Source organism: Eulemur rufifrons, chromosome 21 (genome assembly GCF_041146395.1).
Source record: "Eulemur rufifrons isolate Redbay chromosome 21, OSU_ERuf_1, whole genome shotgun sequence".
Taxonomy (NCBI): Eukaryota; Metazoa; Chordata; class Mammalia; order Primates; family Lemuridae; genus Eulemur; species Eulemur rufifrons.
The window spans coordinates 7,730,381-7,743,680 of record NC_091003.1 but is presented as its reverse complement, the minus strand read 5'-3'; the positions used below and the strand labels follow the sequence as shown (position 1 = coordinate 7,743,680).

The 13,300-nt window shown below is 56.2% G+C and overlaps 1 protein-coding gene across 3 annotated transcripts in view; it reads left to right on the top strand.

Moving 5' to 3' along the window:
- HECTD4 (HECT domain E3 ubiquitin protein ligase 4) overlaps window positions 1-13,211 on the top strand; it is a 160,266-nt gene extending 147,055 nt beyond the window's left edge. For 2 of the 3 annotated variants that reach the window (XM_069496936.1, XM_069496935.1), the window contains exons 67-76: window positions 727-917; window positions 1,943-2,089; window positions 2,718-2,837; window positions 3,509-3,664; window positions 5,078-5,181; window positions 5,435-5,656; window positions 7,884-8,050; window positions 8,416-8,611; window positions 8,843-9,065; window positions 9,611-13,211. In XM_069496936.1, coding sequence (XP_069353037.1) covers window positions 727-917; window positions 1,943-2,089; window positions 2,718-2,837; window positions 3,509-3,664; window positions 5,078-5,181; window positions 5,435-5,656; window positions 7,884-8,050; window positions 8,416-8,611; window positions 8,843-9,065; window positions 9,611-9,747 — 1,663 coding nt within the window. In that variant the 3' untranslated portion in view covers window positions 9,748-13,211. The remainder of the gene's footprint in view (window positions 1-726; window positions 918-1,942; window positions 2,090-2,717; window positions 2,838-3,508; window positions 3,665-5,077; window positions 5,182-5,434; window positions 5,657-7,883; window positions 8,051-8,415; window positions 8,612-8,842; window positions 9,066-9,610) is intronic. The other variant, XM_069496938.1, reaches the window with a different exon arrangement.
- Window positions 13,212-13,300: the final 89 nt, after the last annotated feature.

Here is a 13,300-nt window from a genome sequence, read left to right as displayed (position 1 = left end):
GGAGGTAGATTTTTTCAGTCCTTTCAAAGTGGGGTCCAGCCAGACAAACTGCTGTGCGGTCTGCTGCTTTCATTTTCCACATTATCCCCCTTGGTCATTTCCATGGCCCCATGGAGTGGTCCATTCATAGGTGTAGTGTCATTTATTCAGCTACTCCCTGGCGACGGACACTCGGTTGTGTCCGATGTTGCTGTGGTGACGCAGCCCCGCGGCAAGGCCCTCACAAGCACTCCTTGCCCTGCCTGTTCCGAGAGCTCCGCGGGGGAATCTTGAATGGGATGGCTGGGAACAGGATAATGACCCCAGTGACACCAGCCGCTGACACTTACTGTGCATTTGGACTGTGCCAGGCCATGCTGGGTGCCTCGCAGCCACCACCTCGTTGAATTCTTGTGACAACATACGAGGCTGGTGCTATTATGAGCTCTGTTTTCCGGGTAGAGAAACCGAGGCTCAGGAAGTGGATGCATTTTTGCCCGGGTCGCCATATGTAGCCTAGATTTCACCCCGGGACTCCAGAGCCCCTCCTGCACCCCAACACTCGGCTGCCTGTGCACAGGACGACGCACCATCCTCGCTCCCTGCAGCGCGGGGCTGGCTTCCTTTGAAAGAGCTGCTCCCGCCTGAGGAGCTGTCCAAGCACCGAGCAACCGAGCTCAGGGAGCTGGGGGCGTGTCCGTGAGGGGAATCCAGCAGACACCACCTGCTCTCCTCCCCTGTCCCCAGGTGTGCTTGCATCGACGTCCGACACGCACAGAAGGCCTCAAGGAAGTGGACCCTGGAGATGGACGTGGCGCTCGTGCAGTACATCAATCGGCTGTGCCGCCACCTGGCCATCACGCCCGCGCGGCTCCATCCCCACGAGGTGTATCTGGACCCGGCCGATGCAGCTGACCCCAGAGTGGCCTGTCTCTTGAGTATGTGGCCCCAAGGGCTGTCCCCTCCCGTGATGCCCAGCGGGGGCGAGCCCCACCGCAGAGGGTGTTCACAAGGGCTGGATGCCATTAGATGTCCCCTGAAGAAATATGTATGAACACCTGCCAGGAGCCAGGTGTGCAGAAGAGGGCGCTGCAGAAATGGAGGGAGAGCAAGACAAGGGGCCGGGACCGCGGCCAGACTAGCCTGAGGCATTTTTGGATGCTCCTTACAACAAAGGCACGCCACAGACAGACACGCAGGGGCTGGAGGCCCCTCTGAGGCCGGGCTGCCATGGAACATGAGGAGGGCATTAGCCTTCCTGACAAGGGGACGTGTGCTTTTTATTAAAGCCAGGAAGGTAGACAAAAAATAAGCTGTTAATTCCCAGACGTCCCCTGGGGAGTAAGCCCCACTACCACACGGTGGCAGGGCCCTGTACCCACATGTAGGACAAGCTGTGCTCAGCCACGCGCCTCATCCGCAACAGGCGCAGAGCCTGCTCTCGTCTGGGTGCCCAGGAGGTGAAGGTGGGTGAGGATTTGGCCCTGACTTCGTCTCTCTCGTGGGAGAGGAGACAGATTTGGGCTAAACAATAAAAGACCGTGTGCCAGTGGTTTTGATATGTGACCTCACCACTAGGGAGAGCTGGGTGCAAAGTGGGCAGGACTCTCTGTTATTTTTGCAACTTCTATAGTCTATAACTATTTCAAAATCAAGACTTAAAAAAATAATACAGCGTGCAGCGGCCCTGGCATGGCCCAAAGGAAGGCTGGGGGGCCTCGACTTCCTTACGAGCCAGCACCTCATGTCTGGCTGGCCCAGGGCCTCCCGCTTTGCCTCTGCCTGGCACAGGCTCAGGCACACGGGGCCGCTCACTCACTGGCATATCTCCAGGGTCCCCGGTATAAAATCCAGTGTGGGGAGCCTCCTAGTCCCACTCCAGGTGGCCCTCGCCAGTGACAGGGAGCCCCTGGGCGTGTCTGCAAACCGCGCATCTCAGCCTGACCACCCTTGTGCCCTGCAGACGTGCCCATCGAGAGCCTGCGCCTGCGCTTCGCCCTGCTCCAGTCCCTCAACACCACGCTGGAGACCTTCTTCCTGCCCCTGGTGGAGCTGCGCCAGACGCCCATGTACACCCACAGCATCGCTGCCCTGCTGAAGGAGGCCAAAGGTCAGTGCCAGGGCCGCGGGCGGGGTCCTCAGGCCGTCATTGCGGCCTTACATCCAGCGGTAGGTCCTCCCAAGGGAAATTAATTGTAAAAGTAACCTATGCTCTGAAAAAATTCAACTTACTTTAAAAGTTTCAACTTATTTAGAAACATACAAAGCTGAAGCTCTGTCTCATTATCTGGCCCCCACATCCCTACCTCCCAGAGGTGACCATTGTTAACAGATGAGTATCTGTCATTCCAGACTTTGCTCTTCACATACAAATAGATGCGCACAGACACACACACTCAAACACTTTTTTTTTCCTTTTTCTTTTCTTTCTTCTTTTTCTTTTTATTAAAAATAGGTATCATTTTCTATATTCTATTTTGTAACCCTCGCTTGTCGTGTCTTGCAAGCTGGTGTCCTGGGCGTGACAGTCCGAGGGTGAATGCGCTTAGCATGTGGCCCAGTGCTAACAGACTGCCCTGCGCAGAGCCAGGGCCGGTCCCACTGCCAGCAGCAGGGCATCGGGTGCCCCGCCCGAGGCCTTCAGGGTGTCTGGAGAAGACCCCGAAGGCGGCAGGGGCCCCAGGGGGGCGGGGAAGGAAGGGAGGCAGCCCATCCAGCCTCTCCCCCACATTCCTCAGGGCTGATCTTCTATGACACGAAGGTGACGGTGATGAATCGAGTGCTGAACGCCACTGTGCAGAGGACAGCAGACCACGCGGCCCCCGAGATCACCTTGGACCCACTGGAAATTGTGGGAGGTGGGGTTGGCTATAGAGGCCAAAAAATGCAGAACAGCAGTGCTTAAACAAACTAGCAGATTTCTTGAACTTAAGCTTCTCTAAGGAAGCCCGGGGCTGGTACGGCAGTTCCGGGGTCGGTCTGCCTGGTGTCCCGTGTGTGGCTGGGGCTCTGCGCTCGGGGCAGCAGGAGGAGGGAACTTGGCTCTCCACGGGGTCAGGCCTTTCCTCCACGTGGCCTCAGCCACACCCAGCTGCAAGTGGGGGGAATGTAGACTTCGTTCTTCGTTTTGGCCATGTGCTTGCCAAAAATAGGGGTTCTGGCATCAAAGACGAGGAGGAGGATGGATGTTGGGGAGGCAACGGGGGGGGGGGGGTCGCGGGTGTCTCTGCCGTAGCACATAGACACGACGGACACAAGCAGGAGGAAATGAGAGAGGAGCCAGGGTGGGAAGGTGGGGAAAGGACCTCCCCAAGGAGGCAAATGGAAGCCTCTAGAAGATGAGAAGGGGCCAACCACTTAGAGACCAGGGGAGGCGGGTTCCGGGCAGAGAGAACCACGTGCGCTAAGCACAAAAGGTTTGAAGATGTTCCAAGAGCAGAGAGAAGGCACAGGGGGCCGAACGAGGGGGCGGGAAGGGCCCCGGCTCTGCCCTGCAGGGGGATGTGAGCAGCTCTCTCTGGCTTTCCAGGGGAAATCAGGGCTTCTGAGAACTCCTACTTCTGCCAGGCGGCCAGGCAGCTGGCCTCGGTGCCCTCATCTCAGCTCTGCGTCAAGCTGGCTAGCGGCGGTGACCCCACGTATGCCTTCAACATCCGCTTCACTGGGGAGGAGGTCCACGGCACCAGTAAGTGGCAGCCCCGCCGGCGCCCCGGTGGAGCAGGCTGTTGAGAATAGAAAACTTCCCCGGCTCATTTGAGCCTGAACTGCCCGAGCTCGCTTCCATTTTCGAGAGCGAGAGGCACGTCCTCATCACCCTGCTCTGCAGAAGCCAGATCTGCGCCCACAGTGACCGTCACATCCAGGACCTCCAGGACAGCCCCTGTGGGAACTGGGGCCCACACTGGTCTGGGACCTCAGCCAGTCCCTCCCAGCCCTGCGGCCTCTGCTCCCGCGGCATCGCGAGTGCCGGGTGGGCCCGGCAGAGGCGCCCTCGGTGCAGACTGGCTTGCTCCCCACAGAGCCCTGGCTGAGGAGTTGGGTGGGCTGAAAACTCAGGTGTGTCCCTTGAGTGGCAGGGCACTGGGGCGCCCTTGATTCAAATGGCCCTGGTGTTGCACTCTGCAGCATGTTTAGCCCCAGACGGTCAGGAAATGCCGTTCCTCGATGCTGGGTGCGCTGAGAGGGAAGGGCTGTCGGTGCAGGAGGAAGCGCCAGCTCTGCCCCCGCTTCCCTGGTCTGCCCCAAGGGAACCCTGTGCCCAGCAGCAGCCTACCAGACGGGGGCGCTGCCATGCTATGGACAGACCTCCCAGGCCTCCCAGATGGCCTGGGTTCACTGAGAGCTCAGAGTATGCCAGGCCCACACCCAACACCTTACCTCCTCACAGCACTGAAACTTCACTCCAAAGAGTTAAGTAGCTTTTCCAAGGTCGCCAGCTGGCTGGGTCACAAAGCCAGGCCCTCGGCCTTCAGGTGTCAGCGGTCAGGACTCTCCTGCTTCTCCTGGGAAGCAGAGGTGGGGGCCAGGCCCTGCCATCTGTCCCCAAGCTGGGCCTCTGCATGGCTCTCAGCAAGCAGTGTGCAGGTACAACTGTCCCCAGAGCTCCCTGACCTCAGGGCACTAACTGGGAACACACAGGGAAGGCCAGGGGAGGCCCGGCGACAGAGAAGTTTTCCAAGAAAACCAGAAGCCCGTTTTGAAAAGCAGAAGTAGGGGAGGCCACACACGCGCTTGAGCATTCACTGAGTGAGCGCTGGGCACTGGGGCGGCAGTGCTGAGTGACACAGGTGGCTCCGCCCTCAGCCTGGCCCAGGGAGGCCAGACAGGCCCCCAACTCAGGGCAGGCTTGCAGCTGTGAGAGGTGCCCCACATGAGGGACATGCGTGTGATCTCATTTAATCCTGCAACAAGCCTGTGAGGTGGGTACAGTTGCTCTCCCCAGCCTTGCTCGGGGGTATCCTGCATTAGGTGATGTCCCTGCAGTCGCCCAGCTAGTAAGTGGCAGAGCAGGATTTGTCCTCAGGGAGGGGGTGTTGCTCTCTAGTACCTCCCCGTGGGGACGGTCCCCAGTGCTGACATGTCTCCATCTGTCCTGCAGGCGGCTCTTTTCGCCACTTCCTGTGGCAGGTGTGCAAAGAGCTGCAGAGCTCCTCGCTGTCACTGCTCCTGCTGTGCCCCAGCTCGGCTGTCAGTAAGAACAAGGTAAGGCGGAGCCCGGCAGCTGAGGGCAGGGACCTGGGACCCATGTCCTCATCAGCTCCACGCCTTTTCAGAAACCTTCCTGGTCTGGGTGGGCAGGTCCTTGCCACACTGGCTGGGCGAGCTCTGGGACAGGGTCGGGTCCTTGCAGTGGCTTCTCTCCTGCCTGCCATGGGGCGTGGTAGCCTGGGACACGTGTTCCCTGGCGGGGACAGAGGCACTGGTCCACAGCACCTCATCCCGCCTCCACTTCCAGGGCAAGTACATCCTGACCCCCAGCCCCATCACCTACGGGGAGGAGCAGCTGCTGCACTTCCTGGGGCAGCTGCTGGGCATTGCGATTCGAGCAGACGTCCCTCTTCCCTTGGACCTCCTGCCCTCCTTCTGGAAGACACTGGTGGGTGAGCCCCTGGACCCCGACCAAGACCTGCAGGAGGCAGACATTCTCACCTACAATTACGTCAAGAAATTCGAGAGTGTAAGTGAAAGGCACATTTGTGGGCCGAGCGCCGTGGCTCACGCCTGTAATCCCAGCGCTCTGGGAGGCCAAGGCGGGAGGATCCCTTGAGCTGAGGAGTTGGAGACCAGGTTGAACAAAAGTGAGACCCTGTCTCTACTAAAAATAGAAAAATTAGCCAGGCATGGTGGCATGGGCCTGTAGTCCCAGCTACTTGGGAGGCTGAGGCCGGAGTTTGAGGTTGCATGAGCTACGATGACACTACTGCACTCTAGCCAGGCAACAGAGTGTGACTCTGTCTGGGAAAAAGCACATTTATTGTGGCAGCAGCAGGGCCCTGGGGCCCTCCGTGCCACCTCTGCCTTGGCCTCCACGGCAGACCTGAGCTTCCCAGCGAGGATTGGGTGGGACCCCCCCAGAGAACGTCAGCAGTGCAAGCCACCTCTGCAGGAAGGCTTGTCTCGTGGGGACAAAGGCCTGTGGCTTCCCTCCCTGCTGACAGCAGCATACTGGGGTGACCAGCCCTGCTGGGCCTCCCAGTTACAGGGTCTATCCCCAAGGACACAGGGCAGGGTTCCTGGCCTCATGGACACAGGTGGCTAGGGGAATTGCTATAAGCCGCCTGGCTTCATTTCTAAGAGTTGTTTCGGGGCCTCAGAGAGCAAGAGGTCAGCCCTGGGGAATCATCTGAGATTGGCCAGGAAAGGCTCTGGGGCTGGAGTTCCCCCTTCTCCCTGTACATGTGTGGGACACACACAGATGCTGAGACCACGGTGACATCTGACCAGCACCCTCCTGAGGAGCTGTGGTTGATGCCAGGCTGCCAGCTGGGCCTGTGGAGCTGCTGGGTCCCGCCAGGGTTCAGCATTCAGCCCCGAGGCCCCGTCACAGGCCAGGCTCTGGATCACGTCCTGTCCTCGGGGCGTTCCAGGCTGCTCTGCTTTATGCAAGGCCCATGCGGACTGGGAGGAAAGTGAGACTCAGTGGGGCGAAATGACGAGCCCAGGGCCACACGGCTGGCTGGGAGCAGAGCCACCAGGAACCCAGGTCTGCCCGGCTCTACTGCCCGTGCTCCTCAGCACTGCACACTCCCCTCAGCTTGGAGAACTGACCCGCAGAGTGTGGCAGGTGGCCTCTGACCGCAGCCACCTTCCTCTGCCCACAGGGGAGCAGACTGTGTCTGAGCCTGGCAGAGGCTGCTTGCCACGGGACCTAGTCAAAGGAGGTATCGGCTCATTCTGCCTCCACCGGCAGAAAACTCAGTGGGCCCACTGAGGCACCGCAGGCCAGGCTCTGTGTGGTCGTCTCTTTAGCCACACTTAAAGGCAGCCAATGCAAGGGAGATGCAAAGCTGGGGCCCTGGGTATCAGCTGGCTTCTTGGTAGAAACAGGGATGAGGATGAAAGATCTAAAGGTCATGGGAGGGCAATCCTCCTCCCAGAAGCCCTCTTGGGGCTCTGGGTGGCAGCAAGGAGCTGGGGCAGGCAGAGGATACAAAGTGGTGTCCAGGCAGATGGTCCAGCCAAGGCTTGTGGCTGAAGGGGATGGGCAAGGCCACAGAGGGGTGCTGGGACACCAGAACTACATGGTGCCAGGGGTACATAGGAAGGCCTGCAGCTGTCACCACGGGTGCAGGGGTAGGGAGCTGGTTGTTAAGGACAGAGTACAGGGTCAGATCCTGTCATCCCCTTGGTATCCCAGCATGCCAGACAGTGGGGGGAGTAGCCTGTGCATCTTCCACAGATAGGATTAAGTCAGCTCTCTGGTGGCAAGTGACAAATCCCAGTTCCAACCAGCTTAAGAAAATTTAAAAAAAAAAATTATTCACTCTTAAAAAGCACATATACAGGTTTGGTTTCAGGCAGGGCTGAGTCCTGGTGCTCAAACGATGTCATCAGTAACCGGTCTCAGGAAGTCTCTCACAGTGTGCTGGCATAGCTGCCCTCCAGCAGCACCAGGTGTGCCATCATGTAGTCAGAGCCACACCAGGAAGACAGGACTGCCGCTTGTGAACAGTAACAGGCAACGGCTTGGATTTTGGGTCTCAGTAGCCTGGCCCAGGTCGTGTGCCCAACCCTGAGCCGTGACAGGCTCTGGCCAGGCCTCGGTCACGGGCCCATCCATACGGCCAAGGGTAGACGCTGCCCACACCGTGCTTGACGCTGACCAGCTGGAGACGAGGGTTCCGCCTCCCTGGGGCCTTGGCGACAGGGCAGGCTGTCAGCCTCGCTCTGCCCCTGCCCCCCAGATCAATGACGAGACCGAGCTGGAGGCCTTGTGCGCCGAGATCGCCTCCCAGCACCTGGCCACCGAGAGCCCTGACAGTCCCAACAAGCCCTGCTGCAGGTTCACCTACCTGACCATGACGGGCGAGGAGGTGGAGCTGTGCAGCCGCGGCCGGCACATCCCTGTGGCGTGAGTGTGCGCGGGGAGGGGCGGCCAGGGTATGACAGGGGCAACAGCACGAGGGCCTACGTCAGGTGACAGGTGGATTTCACCAGGGGGAGGGATACGAGGCAGGGCATTGGGTACGAAGAAACAGGGTCCTCAGTTGAAGGATTTCATTAAAGAAACAACAGCTCTGAGGTAGGTGACACCGAGGCAGGAGAAGAATGAACTAAGCTGCCAGGATGGGGACAGCCTGGGCAACTGGACCTCAGGCCACTCCTGCGAAAGGGATCGGGACCTCTGGCTGAGTGGGTGTGGCCCCCAGACTGAGAAGGAACAACCCCATCCACCTCTTCGGAGTCCTCCCTCACCTGCGCCCCCTCGCCCGGCAGGTGGGAGAACAAGGACATCTACGCGGCGGCCATCCGGAGCCTGCGGCTGCGGGAGCTGCAGAACGTGGAGTGCGTGACGGCGGTGCGGGCCGGCCTGGGCTCCATCATCCCCCTGCAGCTGCTGACCACGCTCAGCCCGCTGGAGATGGAGCTGCGCACCTGCGGCCTCCCGTACATCAACCTCGAGTTCCTGAAGGTAGGTGGGCGCCCGGCCTGCCATCCCCCGTCACCTGCGGTGTCCATGTAGGCAGCACCCCTGGCCTGTCTCAGCACTCTGTCCTCACCACAGACCCGTGTCATTGTCATCGTTGTCATCTCCCTGGTCCACAGCCTGCATGCTGTCCCTGCGGTACCCTGCTTGGGGCTGGGAGGCCACGGGGTAAGCAGAGGCCCGGGCCTCCTCACAGCTGGGGGCCTCTCTTCCCAGGCCCACACCATGTACCAGGTGGGGCTGATGGAGACAGACCAGCACATCGAATTCTTCTGGGGGGCTCTGGAGATGTTCTCCCAGGAGGAGCTGTGCAAGTTCATCAAGTTTGCCTGCAACCAGGAACGCATCCCGTTCACCTGCCCCTGTAAAGATGGCGGCCCTGACACAGCCCACGTGCCCCCGTACCCCATGAAGATCGCCCCCCCAGATGGCACAGCAGGTACTGCCCTCCCGGGGCCATGTTGCAAGTGGGGACACACAGGTCCTTCTCTGTTTGGAGCTGGGGCTGCCAGGCTCTGCATGAGGGACAGAGAATGAGCAGGAACCCCGCACACCAAAACCCAAATAGAAATGAAGGGGTTGGGGCCAACGGAGGCCATACAGGCCTGGTGTTAACGTATCTTCTGATGTTTCAAAAGAAGCTGAAAGATCCAGAACTTTTTTAACCTCCCAACTTTTAAATATAGGAAGATAATTCAATTTAAAAATCAAAACTAAACACTTTGCTGACCAAGCAAACCTGTGTGCAGCAGGGTTCCCACACGACTCAGCGGTTTGGGACCGGTGCCGTCCAGGAGTCACGTGTCTGCCCTTTCCTTCTGCCCCGCCCCGGTTCCTGGCCCTCATTCCCCTTGTGCTGGGCCCCGGATTTGGCTCGGAGCTGCCCAAAGAGGTCAACCTGGAAGCAGCAGCAGGCCAGGCCTCCTTGGGACCCTAACAGAGCCGTAGGCCCCAGCCTAACTTCGGCCCAATGTTTCTCTGTAGGTTCTCCAGACTCACGCTACATCCGCGTGGAGACCTGCATGTTCATGATCAAGCTTCCCCAGTACTCCTCTCTGGAAATCATGCTGGAGAAACTTCGTTGTGCCATTCACTACCGTGAAGACCCCCTAAGTGGCTGATGAAAGGGAGTCCCAGAGTTAGGCTGTCACCGAGGCACCCACTCTGCCGGCTTGGGAAGCCTGCCACTGCAGGCACGTCCCTCCAGGGCCCTGTGTGAGGAGTTGGCAACATTTTGCTTTTCCAAACTTTCGTCCATGTTCCAGGACCTCCTGGAAAACTTAACCTTTTGTATTTGTACGTTTCGTGATGGGTTGGTTCTTTTGCTGCCTGTTTGTGGTCTATTTGTAGGATAGTTTAGTTCCCAGACAGTTTGTGTCTAATTTGATCTTTATGGACATTGTCCCCCGTGGCCACCAGATTCTGATGCCATAAGGCCCCAGTTGGTTTCTTATCACAGAACAACCAAGCAGGAAACTGGGGGTGAGATGACCTTGGCCACAGAGCACCCCGTTCTGCAGAGCATCTCCACGAACATGCCTGTGGCCAGCCCTGCCCTCCTGCCGTGAGCTGGAGTTTCTCCCAGAGGCAGGTCCTGTAGGCCTCCTTCCACCTGGAGATGGTCGGGCCAGTTGCCCCAACATGTGAGAGACACGCAGGAAGCTTTGTGTTAATCTTCCTGCTTTAGGACTTGCTCATGGTCTTGGTTTTTCTGAAGAAAAGCCCACACTGGCTCCCCCGTCCCCTCCCACCCATAAAAGCCTATCTGCTATGTCTCTTGTGAGCCCCTGGTCTGACAGTTGTCCCCAGAGGACTCAAGGGTTCGTTCCTGACTTTAGTTCCTAGAGACACCTGGGTGCATCCCAACTGCAGGAGTTGAGAAGACACCTGGAGTTGTGGGACAGTGCTCAAGTGGGGGCCTTTTCTGACACTGAACAGGAAAGCACACAATTCAAGCCTACCCCACTTCGTGCTCAGAAACGGCCCTTCTTCACTGCAGTGATGGGAGAGGAAAGGGCCACGTACTGGTTTTTCAAAGAGCTATCTGAGGTGCTCTGCTCAATTTGGGGTCTACTTTAGTGACTCAGACCTTCAAGTCCAGATGCAGACTCCAGGGCATCCTTCTGCCCCTCACCCAGCACGTCCCTCGCTGCCTCATGTGTGTGTGCCAGGGCTGAGCTGCCTCCAGGCTCACCCCCTGCCCCAGTGCATTTGTGCCCCAAATCGGTCTTTGTCCAATGGTACTTTGTTCATGAGCAGCACATGCCATCTTGTTGGACACTGTCATTTTGGGCCTTGCCAGGTCTCACAGAATTGCATCACTGTATTTATTGTATAATATTGTGAATATTGGAAGTTCTGAATGAGTGCTGTCTAGAAGGCTTTGGAGTGTGGATGCTGGTCCAAAGAGGATGTGCCCTGGCCTGCTGGAAAGATGTGTGAGTTTTAGAGTTAGAGCCGTTAGCATCCATCTTCTCATTATTATTCGTAGGAAATGCATTAAGGACCATTATAGAAAAGATTCCCTGACCTAAGGACGCGATAAACCTAGGATAAATCGTGACCGCTGCATCAGTTACATTTGATGCAAGTCACCCCTGGAGGTGAGTACCTGCAAGCAGTTCCCCTGCTTTGAAAGGAAGACGGTCAGCCCGCTGCCTCCCCGGAAGCCACATTCCCCTTGGTGGGGGGAGCGGGGGTTTGCAACCAGGATATGTTCCTGACAACAAGGATCCTCTTATTTCATTGCTGTATAACGAAAGAGCTTCTGGAGTTATTAGAAGTGGTTTTTTCCTCCGTGTCTCTTTAAATTCTTGGTTCCTTCCAATCATCCTTTGAAAGGACTTGTCAGCTACCTCCCCAAGAGGGGTTGGCCCATCACTTGATTAGATGACAGTTGTGAGTAAGGTATCTGCTGCTAACATGGCTGCTTTTCCCAGAGAACACATTGAGGTCCAGACCCATCCAAACCTTGGCCCTAAAGAAATGTGTGCTGTAAAGTTACTTGATGTATATTTATTATAATTATTTATGGTTGCATTTAAACTTTTCATTCAGTCTGATGCTATTTACACCATGCTGTGTAAAGGAAGCTCACTACAGGAAAAAAAGTCACACCAATAAATAACCTTCATCTAATTTTGATTTACCTTAAGAGTTGTGTGATCATCTACTCTTGCTGAGCAAGCTCAAAGGCAGGACATGCTTGGATGGCTTTGATGCTTAAGTGCCGCCAAGTGGCTAGGAATTAAAGTGTTTCTAATTATTATGGTCTCTTTGCACTTGATATGATTCTTACTCCCTTATGCTTCAAACTACCCATTCCCCCCCACCTGACCCCTTGAGTCTGTCCTTTTCATATAGAAATTACGATTGACGAGATGGAAATCCAAGGTCAAAGGTAAAACTAACCCTGCATGTTCTGCCCACTCTTTGTCCTGACAGCTAGTCTATGCTCTTGTGCCTGGTGTGGGGATTCTCAAGTGGACTGTTGCACTGGAAGGGTCTGGGCCATTCTTAAACCAAGTATCTTCCTTTGGAAGTTAAGCAATGGATTTAGACCTACTTTGTGCAGAAGGGAAATGCAGGAAAGAGGTAAGGACTTGGCTTATCCTGCTGTCCAGGATCAGTGCTCAGCCCTCTTGCACAGCTGCCTCCTTCTCCCAGGGAGTTGTCTACACTCGGGAGAATACAACTCAGTTCTCTGGGACTTGCTTTCCCCTCCTACTGGTTCCATGGGAGTCCTCACCCAGACCCACTTTGTTCTCTCTCAACTCCACCTTTCTTATACGTAATAAATGCTAACTTTAGCAGAGAAGTGTCCCAGATATGTCTTTGTTATAGGAAGAACAAGGAAAGAACCTCTTGGATGAGGAACAGGCAGCTTTCCTTCCGTCTGTTGCTCCAGGGTGCTGAAAACAGGGAGCAATAGCAACCACTCACAGCAAAAAGAAGCCCTCTATTTAGACTTGCGGAGCCAGGGAATGGGATGCCTAAGCTGTCTGCCCGGCCGAGCAAAGTAAGGATCTCCTGCTCTCCACTGCTGAGGCCATCGCTGTGGGCTGCCTCTTGAAAAATAGGTACATTCAAAAAATACACTATTGAAGGCCAAGTGCGATAGCTGACACTTGTTATGTCAGCACTTTGGGAGGCCAAGGTAGGAGGATCACTTGAGGCCAGAAATTCGAGACCAGCCTGGGCAACATAGCAAGACTCTATCTGTACAAAAGATTTAAAAATTAGCCAGGCATGGTGGTGTGTGGCTATAGTCCCAGCTACACAGGAGGATTGCTTGAACCCAGGAGTTCAAGGTCACAGTGAGCTATAATTGCGCCATTGCACTCCAGCCTGGGCAACAGAATGAGACCCTATCTCTTACCAAAAAAAAAAAAAGTATACCACCCAATAATGAGAAGATACTCATCCTCATTAGTCAGCAGGGCAATAGTGATAAAAATCACAATGAGATATGACCAAAAGGGTCAGAAAGACAAGACTATGGTTGGTGAAGATGTGGAAGTGTGTGGGAATCTAACCTACAACTATTTGGGAAAAACCATTTGGCACCATCTACTTACCCCATGGCCCAGCAATTCCACTTCTAGGTGTAAGCCCAATAGAAATACATACATATTCTCCAAAAGACAGGTATGAGAATGTTCATAGCAGCACTAG